Here is a 24,554-nt window from a genome sequence, read left to right as displayed (position 1 = left end):
TGCGCGAAGCAGGATTTGTAGGAACGCCAGACCAGATCAAGCTCCGCTGGAAGACGCTGGAAAAGGAGAACTACAGGACCGAGAAACAAAACGACTTCTACTTGGCTGTTCATTATCCACCGTGCTGCTGTTATTGTTGTTTTGGATTTGGATACAGGAAGAAGAAGCGGAAATGACGGTAATTGCGTCATGACGTTCTCCGCGCGTCGCTGGTTTGATCCAGATATCCCAAATGATTAATTTCCATGTATACAGGGATAACCCCGTTTGCTCATACATGGAAACAGATTATTCCCAATGTTTCAGTAACCGGAATATTGACCTTAACCCGAATTTTGGCTGCATGTAAACGTAGTCACAGTGGGTCCTCACAGGCCTGTTGGTCAGTAAATCCAGAAGATAGCTGCTTCATGCTGGTTAGCTAAGCTTTAACCCAGAACCTTTCCAGACCAGAACAGGTGTAGACGACAGACAATGACTGCGTTTACATGCACTCAATAACCCTTTTAAAACCTGAATATTGGCAATAACCCGAATTTGCACGGCCATGTAAACACCAATAACCCCTTTGAATAACCCGAATTTGCTCATATTCCAGTTTTAAAAAACCAGAATACTGGGTCATGTAAACGCCAAACGGAATATCCCCATCAAAAGGAACAGGAATTTGTTTTCTGTGCATGCTCTTTTCGCAAGGAATCCTGGTCTTTTGAGTCCAGGAAGTTCTTATAAACATGGAGAAACACAAGACTAATCACTTCATAAATGTAATGAAGGATATGAACATTTCTGCATTTGTAGACGGTAGAAAGTACCGGGATAGAAGATTTACAAGAAGGTGAGCGAAAAGTTGCACGAAGCAGCATTTGTTTTGAATTTGGATACAGGAAGAAGAAGCGGAAATGACGGGAATTACGTCATCACCTTCTCTGCGCGTCGCTGGTTTGATCGGGATATCCCAAATGATTAATCACCATGTATACAGGGATAACCCTGTTTGCTCACGCATGGAAACAGAATATTCCGAATGTTTCAGTAACCGGAATATTAGTAATAACCCGAATTTTGACTGCATGTAAACGTAGTCACAGAGGTGTTCAGAGGGGGGGACTGCAGGTCAGGGTGCAGCTCTGGAAGCTCTGGATGCTCTTGAAGCTCTGGCCTGCAGACGTGTACAGAAGAGAGAAAGAGGGGCAGACCAGCACAACAAACTACCAGAACAATGCAACCCAGTTCATCCTAGAAACATTGCTTGTGTTAGTTGTTTAACTTTATTCATTCTTTGAGTCCAGAAAAAATGTGTCATGAAACCTCCAAGGCTGTTTGCAGTTTCAGCTGCGTTTCAGGGTCCCCGTGTTTGTTTTTATTGAGTCCGTGTCCACAGACGGCCCTGGCACTCGGTCCTGGTGGTGATGAAAGTCACAGCATGACGACACGTCACAGCTGAAGAGCCCCGTTGTCTCCGGAACAGCTGACCATTGTACTGAGCCGTAGCTCCGCCCCCCTGAGACGCTGCGAGACACAAACAAACAAACCAGAGACGCTGCTTTCAGGTCCGCAGAGACTCGGTTTCTGTCCTACGCTCAGACCGAAACCAGACACAGTTCTGCAGATGCACAGGAAGTGTTCTGGTCTCGGGGGTGAAGCAGCGCCTCCTGCTGGTGAACGTCAGGATCTGACGCTGAAGAACCAGCTGGGACCAGTGGATCTCCAATCACACCTCATCCAGAGGGATCGTCTCAGCTCCGGTGCCTTGGCTGTTGTTTGTTCGTGTAGTTAGACCAAGCTCTTAGTGGTTTTATTCTCTTCGGAGCACAAGCTGAAGATTGGATGAAGGTTGTAATAAATCTACGCAACCGCTCAAATGTTTGAACATACTTTCCCAGCCAATAAATAAGATAAGATAAGACTTTATTGATCCCACAGGGGGAGTTTTGTGCATATCCACAGCTCAAGAACAAAGAAAGATGAATGAAATTAGATAAGACAAAATACAATACTATATACAACGGTAGCTGATATTTATGTACAAGCATACACCGTACGTATTATGAATGGAGGGTTGCGAAGATATCGAAATAAATAATGTTTTACTATAAATAAGACACACATATATATATATACACACGCACACACACACACACACGCACACACACACACACACACACACACACACACACACAGTGGGGCAAGTCAGACACCAATTGTGCAAGTTCTCCAACTTAAAAAGATAAGAGAGGCCTGTAATTTTCATCACAGGTAACTTCAACTATGTTACACGGATCAGTCGTCCTGGTCCCTTTGCAGAAAAACATCCCCAAAGCATGATGTTTCCACCCCCGTGCTTCACAGTAGGTTTGGTGTTCTTTGGATGCAACTCAGCTTTCTTTCTCCTCCAAACACAACAAGTTTCTACCAAAAAGTTCTATTTTGGTTTCATCTCACCATATAACATTCTCCCAATCCTCTTCTGCATCATCCAAATGCTCTCTAGCAAACTTCAGACCTGGACATGTCCTGTCTTCAGCAGGAACGTCTGGCCCTGCAGGATCTGAGTCCCTGATCGTAGTGAGTTACTGATGTTTCCTTTGTTACTCTGGTCCCAGCTCTCCGCAGGTCATTCACTAGGTCCCCGTGGGTTCTGGGATCTTTACTCACCGTTATTGGGATCATTTTTACCCTCCGGGGTGAGATCTTGGAGCCCCACATGGAGGGAGATTATCAGTGTCTTGTATGTTTCCATTTTCTAATATTTGCTCCCACAGTTGATTTCTTCACACCAAGCTGATTCAGTCTTCCAGCTTGGTGCAGGTCTACAGTTTAGTAAAGAAGAAGTTACAGGTCTGTGAAAGCCAGAAATCTTGCTTGTTTGTAGGTGACCAAATACTTATTTTACCCAGGAATTTACCAATTAATTCCATAAAAATCCTACAATGTGATTTCCTGGATTCTTTCCTCCCATTCTGTCTCTCATAGTTGAAGTTACCTATGATGAAAATTACAGGCCTCTCATCTTTTTGTGGGAGAAGTGGGAGAACTTGCACAATTGGTGGCTGACTAAATTCCCCTAAATTGTTTTTTCATATATATATATATATATATATATATATATATATATATATATATATATATATTAGGGCTGCAACTAACTGTTATTTTAGTAACCGATTAATTGGTCGATTATTTATCCGATGAATCGGACTAAGCACACAAAAAACTGATGCCCAAATGGTCAGTTTCAATAATATGAAACAACAAAAAATTAATAAACGTTTGCCAAATAGCTTCAGTGAAAAGCATTAAAAATGTAGACCAAAATACGTGAGTGATGTGGGCCGTCCATGATGGACGTCAGCTTCACCAACATCCTCCTGATGAATGATAAATATGTAAATATGTAAGAGTATCAATAAAGGTGTCGAATCCGTTTTGGCTTAAATGTTAAAAACTTGCATTTCTAGTCTTTAAATGGTTAAAACTGAGATTTTTCACTTTTGTTTGATGTGCTGCATGTTTCTGTAACTGCAAAGATCTGAAGATCACAGACTTTATCCTTCTGCTGTTTAGTCTTTATATGTAAATGTACTTTATTTATATATCCCTTTACAGTCACCTCTAGGTGAGCCAAAGTGCTTTACAGAATAAAACATACAGAAATAGAACATACAATTATAAGACAGAGCAAAAAATAAAATAGAATTAAAAAAAGAATAAAAAGTGTCACCACACTACTGGGTATTCTAAATAAATAGGTTTTAAGCCTTGATTTCAAAAGGCCCAGGACCCTCCTTCAACTCCTCCTCCTCCTGTGGTCCCTCCTTCCAGAGCTCCTCTTCTGATTCCTGCAGGATTCCAGTTATTCCTCTGGTTTGTCCTCGTGGAGCATTCAGGTGTCTTTGAAGCTGCAGGAGGTTTTTGTGTCGCACCGTTCAGAGGTGATGGGGTATCAGAGGAGTCTGTGGAGGAGTCTGGCCGGAGGAGGAGGAGGAGGAGGAGGAGATGTTGCCGTGGTGAGGTGTTCGTGTTCAGAGGAGCAGGTGAAGATCTCCTTCAAGACCACCGTGGAGGAGCGACGGGTCAGACGGGTGTACGTTCGGCGCTGGTTTGGTGAGTCTGGTCTAAACTGGACTTCATCAGCTGTTTTCACTGTAAACATCAAGATGAATGCGTCTCCATGGCAACAGGAGTAGGAAGTGTAAGGCTGAATTTATATATGCACGAACACAACGCTTTCTACATGGGTGGGATGCTGGTACTGGTTCTGATGCGTATTTTGATGCTGGTACTGGTTCTGGTGCTGTTTCTGGCTGTGCTTTGACTTATGGAGCTGGTACCGGTTCTGGTTTTGAAGTTTGTTGTGGTTCTGATTCTGGTTTTGGATCTGATTCTGGTCCTTGTTATGATGTTGGTTCTGGCTGTGCTTCGAGTTACAGAGCTGGTTCTGGTTTTGATGCTGGTTTTGATTCTGATGCTGTTTCTGCTTTGGTTCTGGTTCTGTCAGTGTTCTTCCTGCAGCTCCAACTGCTTGCAGCTGTTTGAAAGTAAACTCTGAGCTCTGACTGGTCCGCCCTTATCGGTAGTAAACTCCCCCACTTCCTGCAGGGTCAGTGAACGCCTCGCCGGCAGCCAACGGACTGGGATCTGTTTTCATTCAAACAGGCGCTGCTCCTCCCTGCTGCAGAGTGAGTCCAGCTGAGTCTCTGTTACAGAACCGCCCCAGCCACACGGCTTACAGCATGTTGGGCTTTATTCACATACAGAACCCAGTCTCAGGAGAGTATCGGTGGGATCTCTGCTTCTACCGGGTCAGGGTCTCGCTTCACAAGACCATAAAGCTGCTGTCAATGCCGAGCTGATTCATTCCAGGAAGCAGGAATATTGCACTTCTTTTCCTGTTGACAAGGAACTAGATCCAGACCTGCACTTCTCCTGACCACCAGATTATTGATCCAGACCTGCAGTTCCTCTACAGACCACTAGGGACTGTGCTCAGCTCCTGGTTGCCCAGTCTGCTCACCCTGTGCGCCACCTTGAGGTACCTGGGCAAAGGAGGTTTTCATTTTAGCAGCAGTTGTTTCCACGGTGAAGTCAAGTAAGACATTTTTGTAGCTTTTCAAAACCGGGAATCCAAATAAAATTTGTATTTGGTTTTTGGTCATTTGGAGGCTTCCACAAGTCTGTTACCGTGGAGATCTACAACGTCAGAGGAGAAGCTTGATGCTCTCATTCCTGATCATGACACCTCTGCACCACCCTATAATCCAAAAAAGGTTTTATACATTAAACACTAAATAAATTACCCAATATACCGACAATGATTTAAATTTGTTATTAAGATGGATGCTAGTGTTTTATCCGAGTCCGGTCTGGAGTCACTCGAGTCCAAGTCAAGTCCACATAACACACTTGTCAGCCTTTTAAACACATGAGCAGTCTGTGAAACTCATATTAAGCATCTCTAATCAATCAGCTTCTTTTAACATTGGATACCTTTTTGTTTTTGTTCAACACAACCTGATGGAGGCTAATGTTACCTAGTTAGCATCAACAGGCTACCAGACTGGCTAGCAGCGCTGCAGGCTAGCAGAGGGCTAGCATCAACAGGCTAGCAGATTGCTAGCATCAACAGGCTAGCAGAAGGCTAGCAGTGCTGCAGGCTAGCAGATGGCTAGCATCAACAGGCTAGCAGAGGGCTAGCAGAGGGCTAGCAGCGCTGCAGGCTAGCAGAGGGCTAGCATCAACAGACTAGCAGATTGCTAGCATCAACAGGCTAGCAGAAGGCTAGCAGCGCTGCAGGCTAGCAGATGGCTAGCATCAACAGGCTAGCAGAGGGCTAGCAGAGGGCTAGCAGTGCTGCAGGCTAGCAGATTGCTAGCATCAACAGGCTAGCAGAGGGCTAGCATCGACAGGCTAGCAGATGGCTAGCAGAGGGCTAGCAGCGCTGCAGGCTAGCAGAGGGCTAGCATCAACAGACTAGCAGATTGCTAGCATCAACAGGCTAGCAGAAGGCTAGCAGCGCTGCAGGCTAGCAGATGGCTAGCATCAACAGGCTAGCAGAGGGCTAGCAGAGGGCTAGCAGTGCTGCAGGCTAGCAGATTGCTAGCATCAACAGGCTAGCAGAGGGCTAGCATCGACAGGCTAGCAGATGGCTAGCAGTGCTGCAGGCCAAGGCTGTGCAGTGCCTAACCTGCAGGTACCTATCAGCTGCCTCCACAGTCCCGCAGGCCAAAATGCCCGATACTCCTCCTTCAGCATGATGGCATCCCTCACTGCTGGTGTCCCCCAGCGTGTTTGGGATTACCGCCGAGATCAGCACCGTCCGCCTTCCGGCCACAGCTCCGGTTAGCTGCCTCGACAACGGTGGAGCGGATCGTAGGCCACCATGGCTGAGGCTGTGCTGGAGATGGGAATTCTCTGACAGGGGACTCCACCAGACGAGCATACCAGGTCTGACTGGCTTCTTCCCCCACAATCAGAGCCAACTCACCACCAGGTGGTGATCAGTGGGGATCAGTTTCCCGTCTTCACCCGAGTGTCCAAGACATGCAGCTGCAAGACCGATGACATGACAACGAAGTGGATCATTGATCTGCGTCCTAGGGTGTCCTGGTGCCAAGTGGACACGTGAAAACCCTGATGTTTGAACATGGTGTTAGTTATGGACAATCTGTGACGAGCACAGAGCATCACTTGGTGGGACGGGCCGTTCCTCCTCATCACACCCTTCCAGGTCTCACTGTCCCTGGCCACATGAGCATCAAACTCCCCCAGCAGGGGTAATTTCCCCACCAGAGAGGTGACGTTCCACGTCCCCAGAGCCAGCTTTTGGAGCCGAGGACCAGACCAACAGGGTCTCCGTCTTCGGGCACCACCCTGCTAGCATTGCACCTGGTCCCATGGCACCTACCACCGATGGGGAGCCCTTGGAAAGAGGTTATCTCTGTGGACCGTGCCCAGCCGGACCCATTAGATAGATTAGAGCTTTATTGTCATTGTTATATAACAACGAAATAAAGTGCCATCAGTGAGTGCTAAAAAATGTATATATAAATACTATAGTATATATAAAACATTTGCACACGACATAAAATAAAACAAATAACTGAAAAAAAGAGGATCCATGTTCTTTGTCAACATTGGGGCTTTTTGGAGTTGTGCTCTGTGTGGCTCCCAAAATGGTTGGAACACAAAGACTCCTCCGCGATAAAGTGGCAGCTTAAGGAGATATTTTCAGGTTTATTGTGGTGCGTAACTGCTTCTAAACTGAAAGGAGTCAGACAGACAGAATCCGGTGGGTTTTCAAAAGAAAACGCTGCTCATGGACTCATTTATGCAATCTCCACAACCCTTCATCCTTAATACGTACGGTGTATGCTTGTACATAAATACCAGCTACCGTTGTATATAGTATTGCATTTTATCTTTTATCTTATTTCATTAATCTTTCTTTGCATTTATGGGTATCATGTTAAAGAGGCAGTTTGTAAGCTTATTTTTGATATATTAGCTGAAATAACCACTATTTTCTGAGGATATTACATAAGCTTGGTCATTTGAGAAACAAATCTGCTCCTTTGGCGCCACCTACAGCTCACAGTGCAGTTTACACGGCTCCAGCTGCAGCTCCTCCAATCACAGCCAGGGGGCGTGTTTGCCAAATGTCAATCATAGAGTGGTGAAACTGATCCTGACAAAGGCAGAAGGCAGAAACTGACACACCTGAATAAATATCCGGTGAACGTTAGAGTGGCGTTTGGGTGGTGGACAGAGCTGCTGGTCCTAATCTGGACCTGGACAATCGTTCACATCCTGGTCCTAAACTGGTACCTGAGCTTTTTTTTTTTTGAAAGAGTTCAGTAGAATCTCAGTGATCACAGAAATAAAGTGGAATAAAAAATAAATACCACCATGTGTTATGAAAATGAAACCATGGGGAACTCTTCATGGTATCTTTGTTGCTGCCTAAAGACATAAAATAGTCCCTGTCTTTTAGATAAGACTCAAACCAGGTGAGTGCTTTGGCAGAAAGTCCCACCCAACTGGGTGGGACTTCAACCAGTCTACTAAGACTTTTATATTGAAAGTCTTCTGTCAGTCTGACATTAGAATCTCAGTTACCATATACCCTGTGTTGTGAAGGTGTTTCAGAAGAAGTAGCTCAGTAATCACTAATTCATGACCGTAAAGACTTTTACTGTGAAACCTGACACTAAAAAAACTGTTCATGTCATCTGGACTTTTAGTGTGAAAGTCTGAAATCATCGTAAAAGAAGAATAGTTATCAGAGGACCTTTATTGTGTAAGTCTGACAGTGAATATCTTTAATTGTGAGACTGTTATTTTGAAAGTCTTGCAATACAAGGGGCTCAGTGATCATGACTTTTGTTGTGAGAGTTTACCTTAAGTTTGATTCTAGATGTTCAATCATCACAGGACTTGTATTTGGATGGTTTTCTCTACAAAAGAAGCAAATCACTGGGTTCAGGACTTTAATCATAGAAATTTGACATGAAAACTGAAGTGATTTTAGGACCTTAGCTCTGAAAGTCTGCAGTCATTTAGATGGTTGAAGAAGCTCAGTAGAAATGTTATTATACCAGGATACTACTGTGAAAGTTTAAAAACAGAACAGTCACGGCCTTTTATTATGAAAGTGTAAGAGTAGAAGATAATTTATCATAACTCTTATATTGTGAAAGTCTAACAATAGAAGCCCAGTTATTGCAGGGCTTTTACTGTGAAATTGTGATAGATGAAGCTAAGTTATGAGACTTTTACTGTGAAAGTGTCAGTGGAGGCTCAGTTATCACAGGACTTTTATTGTGAAAGTTTGGTTACTTTGCTAGTTACTTTGGGACGTTAATCATGAAAGTTTATCTCAACCGTGTGGTATGGGAACCCTCAGGATGTCCACATCGTGTGGTAATTCCTAGTTTGCTAGTTTTTTTCATAGTGATTTAACATAATTTCCCTCCTCTTTCTTCTCAGAGTCGCCTCGCCTCTCCATCGCCTCCATTAGCAGCGATGAGCGGGCTTCATCAGCCACGCCCTCCGACTCGTCCGACTTGCTGCCATCCAGCCACCGCCCACTGAGCTTGATCTCCACGGTGTCCACGGGCTCTGGGTCCTCCAGAGACGAGAACGCGGCCCCCCCTGAGCTGTCTGCAGGATCCTCAGACGTTGACCTCAACCAGAACCTGAGGCCGGCGGGGGGCGCTGCACACGAGGAGGGGCCGGGCCTGCCCCCTGAGAGGAAGAGGCAGAGCTTCGTTCACAATCAGAACATCAACAACACAACGTGGACGGCGAGCAGGGCCTCCAGCCGCCGGCAAAAGGCGTCGCCCTTCATCATCGGCAGCATGGCGCCCAACCCCCAGCTGACCTACCTGGACCGCGTTGTCATGGAGATCATTGAGACGGAGAGGATGTACGTCAGAGACCTGCGGATGATCATAGAGGTGAGTGAAGGAACAACCTCAGCAGCTGCGTCGTCAGAACACTACTGAGTCCAAGTGAGATTCAGGGGAGAAAGGTGAGGAGACAAGTGAGGAGACACAAGTGAGGAGTGTATACATATACATATGTATAGTCAATCACTGATTTGCAAGTTCTCCTACTTCCTCTCCACTGAAAGATGAGAGAGGTCTGTAATCTTCACAGGTACACTTCAACTAAGAGACAAAATGAGAAAAAAATCCAGGGAATCACATTGTAGGATTTTGAAAGAATTAATTTGTAAATTATGGTGGAAAATAAGTATTTGGTCAGGAACAAACAAGCAAGATTTCTGTAACGTCTTCTTTAAGAAGCTCCACTCAGTGCCTGTATAAATGGCACCTGTTTGAACTCGTTACCTGTGTAAAAGACACCTGTCCACAATTTTAAACAGTCAGACTCCAAACTCAACCATGGCCAAGACCAAAGAACTATAGAAGGACACCAGGAAGAAAACTTTATACCTGCACCAGGCTGGAAACACTGAGTCTACAATAGCCAAGCACGCTGCTGTGAATACATCAACAGTAAGAAAATGGAAGACATACAAGACTAATCTCCCTCCACCTGGGGCTCGACCAAGATCTCACCCCGTGGGGTAAAAATGATCACAAGAACGGCGAGTAAAGTTTCCAGAACCACACGGGGACCTGCAGAGCTGGGACCAGAGTAACAAAGGAACCATCAGTAACATACTACGATCAGGGACTCAGATCCTGCAGGGCCAGACGTTCCCCCTGCAGAAGACAGGACATGTCCAGGCCCGTCTGGAGTTTGCTAGAGAGCATTTTGACGATGCAGAAGAGGATTGGGAGAATGTTATATGGTCAGGATTTTATTTTAAAAACACTGGACTTAAAACATACTTAAAAACACAAGACGTTTCGGTGTGACTCCTTTGTGTCTATAACTGCCAGAGCCACTTCCTGTGGACCAAACAACTGATGAAGGTGTTTGGATGAACACCGAAACGTGTTGTGTTTTTAAGTATGTTTTAAGTCCAGTGTTTTTAAAATAAAATCCTTTTTAGAAGAACTTTCTACCTGGATAAATGAATCTCCACAGACACGTTATATGGTCAGATGAAACCAAGCTGGTAGAAACACAACTTGTCATGTTTGGAGGAAGAAGAACGCTGATTTCTATCTCAGGAACATCATCCCTACTGTGAAGCATGGGAGTGGAAACATCAAGCTTTTGGGATGTTTTTCCTCAAAGGAACCAGGGCGACTGATCCGTGTAAGGAAAAAAATGAATGGGGCCATGTATCGAGAGGTGTGGCTCCGTAACAAGGATTTCAAGGTCCTTGAAACAGCTTGAGCCAGTGAAATACATTAAAAACTGGATAGTCTTGTTACAGGTACTTTTGAAATTCAAATATTTTAGATTTCAGGGATAGATATTCTAGATTTTAGATAGAAGCTCAACTAGCCAATGTCCAGACCCCAACCCAACAGAAAATGTGTGGAAGGAGTTGAAAGTCCTTGTTGCCTAGCGACAGCCCCAAAACATCACTGGTCTGCACGGACGACCTGGCCAAAGTACCAGTGTGGAGAGACCTGGCGAAGACCTGCAAGAAACGTGTGACCTCTGACATCACTGACCAAATACTTAGTTTACACCATAATTTACAAATAAATTCTTTAAAAACCCTGTGTGTGTGTGTGTGTGTGTGCGTGTGCGTGTGCGTGTGCGTGTGCGCGTGCGCGTGTGCGTGTGCGTGTGCGTGTGCGTGTGCGTGTGCGTGTGCGTGTGCGTGTGTGCGTGTGTGCGTGTGTGCGTGTGTGCGTGCATGCGTGCGTGTACATGAGCAGGTGAAGGGCAACTCCTCCTCCGTCACTCTGCTGTGACAGCAGCTGGATGTCAGACTATAATTAACTGGTTAAGATGGATTAACCGGTTGTGTCATGGTCAGGATCAATGACTGACCTCAAACCACAACCCAGAACTGAGGAACTGAACCCTTCACTCTGTCTAAAGACAGTGTGAAGGTGCAAAACCCACCTCAGCACAGAGGACAGCAACATACTCAGCACTTTAACCACATCTTACTAGCATGTGTGGAGAGGGGGGGGGTCATGGCACAGGCCACCTGAGTGATCGCTGCAGCCTCCTGGCGCAGCTACTACTAATCATAGTTGTAATATTGTAAACATGACAACTTCTTACTAAACAACAGTAATAATTACAGACTCTGCACAGACCTCAGTCATCAACCAGCAGCTGATCATTTAATCTCCGTGGAGACCAGAAGTAATGAGATTACAGTGGTCTCAGTAGAGGTTTTCTGCCCCCTGCTGGAGGAACCTATGCACAGCAGACCCAACAGGGACAACAGGAGATCAGGTTTATTGGTCTGTGTTTCATCTCCCTGCAGGATTATCTGGCTCACATCATCGATCAGTCAGATCTATCCATCCGTCCCGAGCAGGTCTGCGCTCTCTTTGGAAACATCGAGGACATCTATGAGTTCAACAGGTGAGGGGGCAGCTTTTGCAGTGTACATGTGTAAATGTATCAATTATGATGATTCATCATTCATCTCCTCATTGGAAACTTTTTTTTTTTTAATACTCTTTTTATTGGTTTTTCAATTTTATGTGTACAAACATTAGAACAGAACAAAATGAGATACAACAAAACACAAAAATAAAATTAAAAGAAAAAAAAACCCCACCCCAAACCAACAGAAAGCGCTGCGCGATACGTATGCATAAAATGAATAAGTAAAATAGGTAAATTAAGAGACAGGTAAACGAAGAGCACATACATGGGATAAGTGAAAGAAAAAATAGGCAGTCCTCATCCTTCAGGAGCAGAAGCTGAGTTAAGGCTTCTGTAAGAAGGAGTGCAATGGTTCCCAGATCGTCCCAAACTTGTCCGATTTGTGATTAAGGTCATGGGTCAACTTCTCAAGAGGAATAAGAGCAGAAATCTGTGACATCCACATGTCGACTGTAGGGACCTGGGGAGTGGACCACCGCAGGAGGATACATATTTTAGCTAGGAACAAAAGAATTATCAACAGAGATTTGTTGTCCGTGTCCAAAAAATTGTCTGGAGAAACATGGTTAAGTAAAAAGAAAGAAGGAGTCAGCGAGAGCCGTTTACCAAGGACCTCCTGGATTACAGAGTGAACCCCCTTCCAGAAAATCTGGATGTGGTCACATGACCAAAACAAATGGATAAATGTACCTTTGTGTGTCTTACATTTATAACAGAGGTTGGAAGTGTCAGGGAACATTTTCTGGAGGCGAACAGGAGTGTAGTAAGTCCTGTGAAAAAATTTAAAGTTCTGTTCATGTATAGAGATTGAGGTACATTTAGGAAAAGTCCCGCTGCAGATCTTGTCCCAGTCTCCAGGATTAAACGTCACCTCCAGATCACGCATTGGAAACATTTTAGTAACAGGTTAATCATTGATCTCTCATCTGAGTATGTGAGTTGACATCTGCAAGGATCTGAAACGTATTAAAACATGTGTAATATCTGAAGTTGTCTCCTCGTGGAAAATGTTAACATTCAGTGGACGTAAGACCGAACAAAACTTTGGCCACGTCGGAGTGGAAATGAAAATGAAACGGAAATGAAACCTGTAAACGTGTCGACAGAAGGGTTTTTTTAGGGTTTTAAAGGTTTTAAGGTTTTAAAAACTAAATAAAAAATCCTAATGTGGATTTGTGAACGGGTCATTGATCCGACCGGCGGTGTAGATTCCACAGAGCTGTCAATCATCCAGATCCACTATCGTTCCTGAGATATGGCCTCGAACAAACACCCACAGCTCAAAAGCTGGTCCACATGGAGGCGCCAGAACCCAGACCTGTTCTGTTAGAGAGGAATTCACACATTTAGGGACTTTTATATTGAATTAAATTCGTTTTATAGTTCCAATCTCGGCCCAGTAAGTGTTTAGATGTTCTAGGATGGTTTTCTAGTGTTTAGGTTCAAACTTCATGAATCCAAACAGTTCTGAGCTCTAAAAGTGGAAGGTTTTCTCAGATTTATCTTTATTTACTCTGACATTGACATGTGGCAGGTTGGTTCTGTGGACCGTCTCTCTTGGAGAAACAGGGTCTGGATCCTGATCAGGTCCAGTTTTTGTAGCAACTGTTGATGATTCCAGACTGCTGAGGGTCTGAAGGAGGGGAAGCATTGGTGTATCTGGTCTACTTTATGACTTCTCTGGGACTGATCGTGGTACCAGAACCCGTTTCACACTTACATACTAGACAGGTTTATTTCTGTGGTCGGGGGAAACGTGTGTTCCTAATGGATGAAACCTGAGTCCATAGTCCATAAAAGTTTTCTTCAACATTCTCCAGGTTCATTCCAAGCTCCTCTGAGGGTGAGTCTGATCTCCAGACCAGCACCGCCCGGTTGCAGTGTGTGGTTTGCTGTGGTGTTCAGTGTGTGTTTGAAATATTTCTTTGACTGTCCAAAGTTACACAACAACTGTTTGTCAGAAACAACATTTGTGGAAAGTTTTAACAGAAAAAGTGTGAAAGTGTGAAAAGGCATGTTTTCTTCTAAACTTCTTTAACTTCTTTAACACCAACCCTGTTCCACCGTTGACCTGAAAAGATCCAGCTGCAAGTTGCTGTTTCGACTCAGATGATCTCTGGGCTTCTGAAAAAACCACAAAACTTCCCTGAAATAGTGGAGATTGTTGTCTCTGTTGACTAAACCATCTAGAGCCTAAGAAGTTCCACATCTACGTCACCGTTCCACATCTCCGTCAACGTCTGCGTCACCGTTCCACATCTGCGTCACCGTTCCACATCTGCATCACCATTCCACATCTGCGTCACCGTTCCACATCTGCGTCAACGTCTGCGTCACTGTTCCACATCTGCATCACCATTCCACGTATGCGTCACCGTTCCACATCTGCGTCACCGTTCCACGTCTGCGTCACCGTTCCACGTCTGCGTCACCGTTCCACGTCTGCGTCACCGTTCCACGTCTGCGTCACCGTTCCACGTCTGCGTCACCGTTCCACGTATGCGTCACCGTTCCACGTCTGCGTCACCGTTCCACGTCTGCGTCACCGTTCCACGTCTGCGTCACCTTTCCATGTCTGCGTCACCCATCCACGTCTGCGTCACCGTTCCATATCTGCGTCACCGTTCCACATCTGCGTCAACATCTGCGTCACTGTTCCACATCTGCGTCACTGTTCCACATCTGCGTCACCGTTCCACATCTGCGTCACCGTTCCACATCTGCGTCACCGTTCCACGTCTGCGTCACCGTTCCACGTCTGCGTCACCGTTCCACGTCTGCGTCACAGTTGCACATCTGCGTCACCGTTCCACATCTGCGTCAACGTCTGCGTCACTGTTCCACATCTGCATCACCATTCCACATCTGCATCACCGTTCCACATCTGCGTCACCGTTCCACATCTGCGTCAACGTCTGCGTCACCGTTCCACGTCTGCATCACCGTTCCACGTCTGCGTCACCGTTCCACGTCTGCGTCACCGTTCCACGTCTGCGTCAACATCTGCGTCACTGTTCCACATCTGCGTCACTGTTCCACATCTGCATCACCGTTCCACATCTGCGTCACCGTTCCACATCTGCGTCACCGTTCCACGTCTGCGTCACCGTTCCACATCTGCGTCACCGTTCCACATCTGTGTCACCGTTCCACATCAGCACTCACTACGGTTCAGACACTTCCTGTATCGTGAAATCGCCTCATAGATCCCGGAAAGTATTTCAGTAATTTTCTATTCTGAAAGAGAAATTCAAAGTACAAAATACAGTGTTTGTTACGGTAACAATGTTTCCTGTCCACAGCGAGCTGCTGCAGGACCTGGACATGTGTGACAACGACCCTGTTGCCGTGGCCAGGTGCTTCGTCATGAAGGTGAGGTGGAGGTTGGTGATGTCATCAGCGTTCACATCCAGCTGTTTGACCGAGGTTATCTGTTTCAGAGCGAATGCTTCGAGATCTACACGCAGTACTGCACCAACTACCCCAAGTGAGTCCTTCCAGGTTGTCCACAGTTCCTCATGATACACACTAATACGGAAACACACCTGTTCTATCCTGGGAAAATCCCCCGGTTTACAAATACTGCTGAATATACCTGTTCAGAATTGTTGAGACATGCTCTCCATCTGTTCACACGTCTAGATCGGTTTACACCTTTTTTATCTTGTCCACTCCTGATTTCCCCCCATTTTATAAACAAACATGTTACAGGTGTATTCCACTTGTTCACATTGGTTTAAATCTACTCTGATCTGATTTTCAATATTACTTGTTCTGTACTGTTCTGGCCTGTTTTCACTCTTTAACATCTGTTCACACCTGTTCAGAACCCTTCGTTCACATCTGTTCACATCTGTGCAGAACCCTTCACACCCGTTGACACTTGTTTACCTCTGTGCAAACTTCTTTGCACCTGTTCAGACCTTTTCATAGCTGTTCAGAGCACACCTGTTTACATCTGTACAGTCCTATTCACACCTCTTAACATCTGGACAGACCTCTTAACATACAGTATGTGCAAACCTCTTCACACAAGTGCAGACCTGTTCACATCTGTTCACACATGTTCACATCTGTTCACACCTCTTCACATCTGTTCACACATCTTCACAGCTGTTCACACCTGTTCACACCTTGTTTCTATATGTCCACTCTTGACTTTCACCTGAGCTGGTTAGTCCTCTTTTCCATTTTGTTTAAACCGGTTTCATACAAGATTACCTCGTACCAGATCTTCCTTACTAGTCCAGCTGTTTAGCTATAAAATGTATAGGAATTGTTCAGTTTGTGATACAAGCATGAAATTTGGTACACAAATAGCCAAAGGTATCCCCAAAAGATATGGACGTGGAGCCATCATGAATTTTCAACATGACGCCCATGGCAGCCATTTTTCAAAATGGACGCCAGAAACAAGTGTTTTCTAATGAGTGATTAGTTGAAATGAGTTGCCAGTTTGCCCTGGCTGAGCTTCAACATCCACTCTATTACTTATCCATTCATTGGATGGTTCAGTTCTTGCATATATGAGGATAATTTTTGGGTCAAAGTTTGTTTTTATGTATAATAGATCTATTTTCATGAAATTACGGTATATATTTTATTTTGGCTAATATGGCTGTTATCATGAAAGAAACAGTTGTCATGTTCAGTTTTGAGGTAGAAGGAAGCTTCTTGCCAATTCCAATGTTTCAAATTTGATTTCTGCATTACAAATAATGATTTGATTACACACCAAGATCATCCATATCAAACAGTCACACAAATGATGGCTGCCATCTTTAAAAAATGGTGGCCATCTTGAATATTAAATGACAACTTTTCAATTATCCAAGAGACATCTACCAAGTACTATATGTGGTAGATATGTCTAAAATATCATATTATGTCCCCAAGTGATATAAAAAGAGTTGTTTCTGACGTCCATTTTGAAAAATGGCTGCCATGGGTGCCATGTTGAAAATTCACGATGGCTCCACATCCAATTATTTTTGGAATGCCTTTGGCTATGTGTGTACCAAATTTCATGCTTGTATCACAAACTGAACGATTGTTTTGGTTATCTCCCGCACTATAAATTCCCTTGATACTGATTCTGTTACGTGGGGTCCAGGTATCAGCTGACACTCAGTACTGATCTGGTACCAGACAGACTTGAGGTCTACATGCTCCTCTCTTTACATACATGACAGAGGTTCAGTCAGAGTGTCGTACGGTTTGGGTTTCAGGGACGTAATTCTAACTAGTGTACCTCAACGACAATTAAGCAGTAATATTAAACATTTGCAGCGACTGACACGAGCCTGTCATGATAATCATGAATTCTACAACTTACCTGTCGCTGCTTCTCCACCTGGAGGCTCTGAACAAGAAATGGGAAGACAGTGTTGTGTAACTTCCTGCAGTGGTTTTTAGTTCGGGCTTGTTGCTTCAGTTCTCTTGCAGACCTCTTTACACCTGTTCACACCAGTTTCTTCTTCTGATTTTGATTTGGGTTAGGGTTAGTTCCTCCATCCACATTTGCTTATTACCTCTTCACTCCCTATTCCCATCTGGTCAAACTGGATTCCCACCCACTTGTACTCAATGCTGCCAGGCCTGAAACCAGGACTAGCAGAACTGAAACCAGGAATAACAGAGTTGAAACCAGGACTGACAGAGATGAAACCAGGACTTGTAGATCTGAAACCAGGACTAGTAAAACTGAAACCAGGGGAGTCCTACGGGAAGTTCTGATCCTATTTGTGACCCGTTCTTCTCACCTTGATTCCTTCATTGTTTTCATCAGTTTTTTCTCCCTCAGACGTTTTCATTCATCTTTACAGTTTCGTTTTTTAAACACTGGTCACCTTTTGGTTCACACCTGGCCGCCACTTCCATAAATCTCTCTGTTCCCATTTACATCTACATTGTTTTCTTTTTTGTCCATGGTACCACTTGTTTTACCTGCTCACACTCATTCACACCTGTTGAATTGCAGTGTAACACCATTCACACCTTTTCGTTTACCGGCCTGTTGCAGCTCTGTTGCAGCGCTGACGGACTGCATGAGGAACAAATCTCTGGCCAAGTTCTTTCGGGACCGCCAGGCGTCGTTTAAGCGCTCGCTGCCTCTGGGTTCATACCTACTCAAACCTGTCCAGAGGATCCTCAAATACCACCTTCTGCTCCAGGTACACACACACAGGGCCATCGTGAGCTCGTGTTCACCGCTGAGCCCGCTGGTTTGTTGGTTCTGGAGCTCCTCTGTGTCCTCATGTTCACTGGTTTCTCTTGTGTTGTAGGAGATCGCCAAGCACTTTGACCCTGAGGAGGAGGGCTACGAGGTTGTGGAGGAGGCCATCTACACCATGACCCGGGTGGCCTGGTACATCAACGACATGAAGAGGAAGCACGAGCACGCCGTCAGACTGCAGGTCAAAGACGCCACGCTGACGTGTCACATGAATTTACGCTGGACCAGTTCCTGGGGTTAAGATTCAAACTAACATGAATCTATTGGCGCTTTTACACTCGTACCTACTCAGCCCGTCTCGACTCGACTCGCCTTGCCCTCGTTTCTTTTCAATACCCAGATCAGAGGTAGGCGGGTTGGAGTGAAGCTGCTGTGACGTACTCGAATGTGCAACACAAACGAAGAAGTAAAGGCTCCAAAGATGGAGAAGATGGATGAGTTGATATATCTGCTGCTTGTTCTGTAGCATTTATTTGATATACCGTATTGGCCCGAATATAAGACGACCCTGATTATAAGGCGACCCCCCCTTTTTCAAGACTTAAGTTTGAAAAAAGACTTTTTGAACACCAAATTCAATTTCTATACAGAAAATAATTTTAGTACATCTGAAACAAATGATTATAACAATATATTCAAGAGAAAAAGCATGTTATTTTGCCTCATTGAAATCATCATCTTGAAGTTTGCATCATAACTTCTCCTCAGCTGCTGGTTCACCTGGCCGATCTTCAACCAGATTTTCTCCAGATTGTCGCTACGTTTCTCCATTTTCTGTTATCTCTTCTCTTATTTTCTTCTCTTTTCCTTTTTACTGCTATTTTTTATTTTTCTTCTTCATGACATGGGTTCGCTTTGGCCTGGGGAGTTAAGTTTAGCATTCGCTTTAAAGATATCTGGCGCCATCTAGTGGTGTGAATGGGTATAACGTCTAGACCCCGAATGTAAGACGACCCCCACTTTTTAAGTCTTATTTCAATGCAAAAAACACCGTCTTGTATTCAGGCCAATACGGTAAATTTAAAACAACGCAATTGTTGAAAAATGAACAAGAAGCCGCGAGTCGCTTTTGAAATTATGTCACTTCCTGACTCAGACATCTGATTGGCCAACCTCCCGACCAATCGGTGGCCTGTAGTGTGATGATGTCAGATACAGCCGACTCAGCCGATTAGAACCTCGGCAGAATAGTTACAGAAAAATTATTTACTCAGCATGTTACATCCCTAGTGGGAAAGCGCCAAACCGCGTGGAGACGAGTCGTGCTGAATAGGTGCTAGTGGAAAAGTGCCATTAGAAGATGTGGTCTGAAGAAGCCCCCCCTGATCAGATCTGTCCAAAGTTTGTTTTTCTTGTGATGCCGATGCGGTAAATCGACACGGACACAGCGGTGCACACCTGCAGCAGCGCTAGCTGACCGGTTGGCAGCGGCCGCCTATGTGACACATGTCATAAAAGCAGTCAAATATTTCTGCGAAGGACACTGACGGTTGAACAAGGAACCAGGGCTTTCGTGCTGCTTTGATGGTCTTAAGCTTAAAGAAGGTTAATATCTACGAAAACAGCCAATGCTAATGTAGCGTCTTAGATGAACTGTATTTAAAATTAGAATGATTTTACCCTGATGTGCCTTTTATTCTCAAGTCAGTCGTTTGACATCACAGACATGCAGCTGTTGTTCACACATCGCACGTGAATTTTGTTGCTTTATTTTTTATTTTTTTATTTTTTTATTTATTCCGGATCCCCATTAGTCCTCACTGCAGTGAAGACTATTCTTCCTGGGGTCCAACATTGCACACATAAACAATAAAATACAATCCTTACAATTTAAAACATAACTAAATCTAAACAAAAATGATCTGAGATGTGATGGAATTCAACACTTAAATTGTTGAAACCAGCCAGAACCAAACAAGAAAAAATATTCCATTTTACACACTCAGAATTTCAGAATAAACCAAGAATTTCAGAATAAACCAACTAACTAAAACTGACTTCCTTGCTAAGTACTGCTTCTTAATTTACTTTCTTATTTTTACCTTCTGAGGTAAATATTCCTCTGAACATTTGTCGTGGATGTGAAGTCTAACGCCAGACATGCTAACACTGTGGTTAACGGAGATCAACTGACTTTCACTTTGAGGAACTGCATTTTTTCTCTTTTTTCACTGATAACCCCCCACAATACCTCTGTTTAAACACATTTCGAGTCAGAAAATAGTCAGAAAATGTGGAAAATGGCATTGAGCTGTTGAGTTCCTAAGTTATTTTGTTCTGTTTTACTACAACTGTATCCTACAGTCATGGCCTTTGAGGCACAAATATGTTTACAAGTTTTCTACAGACTTTCTGTTTGCACTTATTGCACGTTATTGCACTAAAAATGTGCACTATTACAGAATGGATGTTCTGCTTTCTTTCTATTGTTTTATATTCATTTATACAATTTTAAGTTAATCAGGACAGGTTTCTGTTTAAGAAAGATATTTATTTTATTCAGTTAATTTTGTTATTTTGTATTAAAGTGAATTGCTGGATAATAATTTGTTTTTGCATGTGTTCATGGCATTCAAAAATATTCCATTCAGGTTCGAGTCAAATAGTTAAAAAATCGTTTCACTCACTGAAAAAGGGGCTAAAAAAATTCACCACACTGAGTGAATGTGAATGCTTTTCTGCCTTCAGGAGGTCCAGTCGCTGCTGCTGAACTGGAAAGGACCAGACCTCACCACATACGGAGAGCTAGTCCTGGAGGGAACCTTCAAGGTTCACCGGGCCAAAAATGAGCGGACGCTCTTCCTGCTGGACCGCGTGCTGCTCATCACCAAACGCCGCGGAGAGCACTACGTCTACAAGGCGCACATCTCTGTGAGCAACCGCAAACAGACGAGCAGACACCGGGTTTAACGGGGGAGAAAACGAGTTTCACTGCTGGTGTTTTACGTCTGTGTCCTCAGTGCTCCACTCTGATGCTGATCGAGAGCGCCAAAGACTCCCTGAGCTTCAGCGTCACTCACTACAAACACCCCAAACAGCCTCACACCGTCCAGGTGAGTGGAGCTGCACCACGCTGGGGATGTCACCGGCTTTTACTTTCTCATTTACTGTCTGAACTCATCCTCATTGTTCTCCTGCACCACAACTGTTTATTGTCACTGAAACAAGAAATACAGAGTGAGAGAACCTACGGAACTGTATTAGGGCCAGGCAAGAGAAAAATAAAAAATAATATTTTAGAGGAGGAAGATTTTTTTTTCCATTATGCACTTCGAAAAAAAGTCGAAATGTCGAGAAAAAAGTCGAAACGTCGAGTTTAATGTTGAAATACAATCTCAAGAATTAAGTCGAAATTTCGCCTTTTTTCTCAACATTTCAACTTTATTCACGAAATTTTGACTTTTTTCTCAACATTTCGACTTTTTTCTCAAAATTGTACTTCAACATTAATCTCGACATTTCGACTTTTTTCTTGAAGTGCATAATGGAAAAAAAATCTTCCTCCTCTTCCCCCCCTTTGAAAAAAAGGCGTAATGTCGAGATTAATGTTGAAGTACAATTTTGAGAAAAAAGTTGAAATGTTGAGAAAAAAGTCAAAATTTTGTGAATAAAGTTGAAATATTGAGAAAAAAGGCGAAATTTCGACTTAATTCTTGAGATTGTATTTCAACATCAAACTCGACGGTTTTTCGAAAATCTTCCTCTAAAATATTATTTTTATTTTTCTCCTGCCTGGCCCTAATACTCTTCCGTAGAGAACAGAGGAAAAATCTCAAATGAATATTCTGAGTGACCTCGGTCAGTTCTTCTCTGCACGCTTGGACAGAGTCAGGTTCTCTACCTGACCGGTGCTCACCAGCATCGGTCTCATGAGTGTGCTGGAACCTAGCTGGTAGCACCAACATCCGTGAAGGAGCTTCAAACCTCGGGAGGAAATGGACCGCGCAAATCAACTCGTCTCTGAAAGGTTGAAAAAGGAGCACCAGAAGGCAGAAAAAACATTGATCACAATTGGAAACCCAGCGGAGTCATGTCTGACACTAACAGGTTAATCATCAGCAGCTCAGTGACAGGACTGCATAGACAAGCAGCATGTAAGGGCTTCATTTGATTTATGTAGCCCCTTGGACAGCCGCGAGTCACAAAACGCTTCACAAGGCAGATTTAAAGCCCAAAAAAACCATTTAACTGTTAAAAAAGGAAACGTCTTCAGCTGCTTTTGAAAACATCCGAGTCTAGCAGCAGATCCACAGAGGCAGGTCAGGGTGTCAGGCGGAAACAGGGCAGAAATGCAAGAATAGAGCAGCATTTCACAGAGACGGAAGCTCTCAGATGGACAGAGCTTCACCAGCCTGAGACAAACAGGTCCTGTTCTGGTCCTGTAGCAGCATCAAACACAGACCCGATTCTCTCCTGCAGATCCCTGCATGGACTCAGGAACACCTCCAGAGATCTCCGTCTGTAAATACGGCACAGTTTAAATGCTAAAAGATGACATACGCCCTAATGTGGGAAAGTACAGATGCTCAGAAATGTTCAGATGTTTGAATCTGTGCGTACGCCTGTTCCTGCCACATCTCCTTTGTTCATCCCAACGGAGGTGGAGCTCAGTGTAACACTTGGACCTCCAGGTCTCCCACTAAAAACGATGTAAATGAGTAGAAATGTGTGGAAAAATTGTCTTCATTCACATTTGTTTGTTTTTTCAGGCAAAGTCTGTGGAGGAGAAGAAGCTGTGGGCTCATCACATCAAACGCATCATTCTGGAAAACCATCACGCCATCATCCCACAAAAGGTCTGGGACCAGAGACACCAGTATACACCAGTATACACCAGTGTACACCAGTGTACACCAGTGTACACCAGAATACACCAGTATACACCAGAATATACCAAAATATACCAGAATATACCAGAATACACCAGAGTACCCCAGTATACACCAGTATACACCAGAATATACCAAAATATACCAGAATATACCAGAATACACCAGTATACACCAGAATACACCAGTATACACCAGAATACACCAGAATAAACCAGAATAAACCAGTATACACCAGTATACACCAGAATACACCAGTATACACCAGAATACACCAGTATACACCAGTATACACCAGTATACACCAGTATACACCAGAATACACCAGTATACACCAGAATACACCAGTATACACCAGTATACACCAGTATACACCAGAATACACCAGTATACACCAGTATACACCAGTATACACCAGAATACACCAGTATACACCAGTATACACCAGTATACACCAGAATACACCAGTATACACCAGTATACACCAGTATACACCAGTATACACCAGTATACACCAGAATACACCAGTATACACCAGTATACACCAGTATACACCAGTATACACCAGTATACACCAGAATACACCAGTATACACCAGTATACACCAGTATACACCAGTATACACCAGTATACACCAGAATACACCAGTATACACCAGTATACACCAGTATACACCAGAATACACCAGTATACACCAGTATACACCAGAATACACCAGTATACACCAGTATACACCAGAATACACCAGTATACACCAGTATACACCAGTATACACCAGAATACACCAGTATACACCAGTATACACCAGAATACACCAGTATACACCAGTATACACCAGTATACACCAGAATACACCGGAATATACCAGTATACACCAGTATACACCAGAATACACCAGTATACACCAGTATACACCAGAATACACCAGTATACACCAGTATACACCGGAATATACCAGGTGTATACACTGTACACTAGCATGTACCAGTATACACTAGCGTGTACCAGTATACACTAGCGTGTACCAGTGTATACTAGTATGTACCAGTATACACTAGTATGAACCAGTATACACTAGTGTGTACCAGTATACACTAGTATGTACCAGTATACACTAGTATGAACCAGTATACACTAGTATGTACCAGTATACACTAGCGTGTACCAGTATACACTAGCGTGTACCAGTATACACTAGCGTGTACCAGTATACACTAGTATGTACCAGTATACACTAGTATGAACCAGTATACACTAGCGTGTACCAGTATACACTAGCGTGTACCAGTATACACTAGTATGTAGCAGTATACACTAGTATGAACCAGTATACACTAGTATGTACCAGTATACACTAGTATGTACCAGTATACACTAGTATGTACCAGTATACACTAGCGTGTACCAGTATACACTAGTATGTACCAGTATACACTAGTATGTAGCAGTATACACTAGTATGAACCAGTATACACTAGTATGTACCAGTA

At 43.9% G+C, this 24,554-nt stretch overlaps 1 protein-coding gene across 1 annotated transcript in view; it reads left to right on the top strand.

The window, feature by feature from the left end:
• The first annotated feature begins 3,938 nt into the window (after window positions 1-3,938).
• The window catches only part of LOC133418695 (pleckstrin homology domain-containing family G member 3-like), a 36,319-nt gene continuing 15,703 nt past the window's right edge, over window positions 3,939-24,554 (top strand). Inside the window, exons 1-10 of the mRNA XM_061707520.1 lie at window positions 3,939-4,107; window positions 8,989-9,458; window positions 11,873-11,973; window positions 15,303-15,372; window positions 15,441-15,487; window positions 18,023-18,173; window positions 18,285-18,416; window positions 20,924-21,106; window positions 21,196-21,288; window positions 22,945-23,031. Of these exons, the coding sequence (XP_061563504.1) occupies window positions 3,939-4,107; window positions 8,989-9,458; window positions 11,873-11,973; window positions 15,303-15,372; window positions 15,441-15,487; window positions 18,023-18,173; window positions 18,285-18,416; window positions 20,924-21,106; window positions 21,196-21,288; window positions 22,945-23,031 (1,503 nt within the window). The remainder of the gene's footprint in view (window positions 4,108-8,988; window positions 9,459-11,872; window positions 11,974-15,302; window positions 15,373-15,440; window positions 15,488-18,022; window positions 18,174-18,284; window positions 18,417-20,923; window positions 21,107-21,195; window positions 21,289-22,944; window positions 23,032-24,554) is intronic.

Source organism: Cololabis saira, chromosome 18, assembly GCF_033807715.1.
Source record: "Cololabis saira isolate AMF1-May2022 chromosome 18, fColSai1.1, whole genome shotgun sequence".
Taxonomy (NCBI): Eukaryota; Metazoa; Chordata; class Actinopteri; order Beloniformes; family Belonidae; genus Cololabis; species Cololabis saira.
Note: the sequence above shows the minus strand (reverse complement) of the source record. Positions and strands in the feature narration are given on the sequence as shown.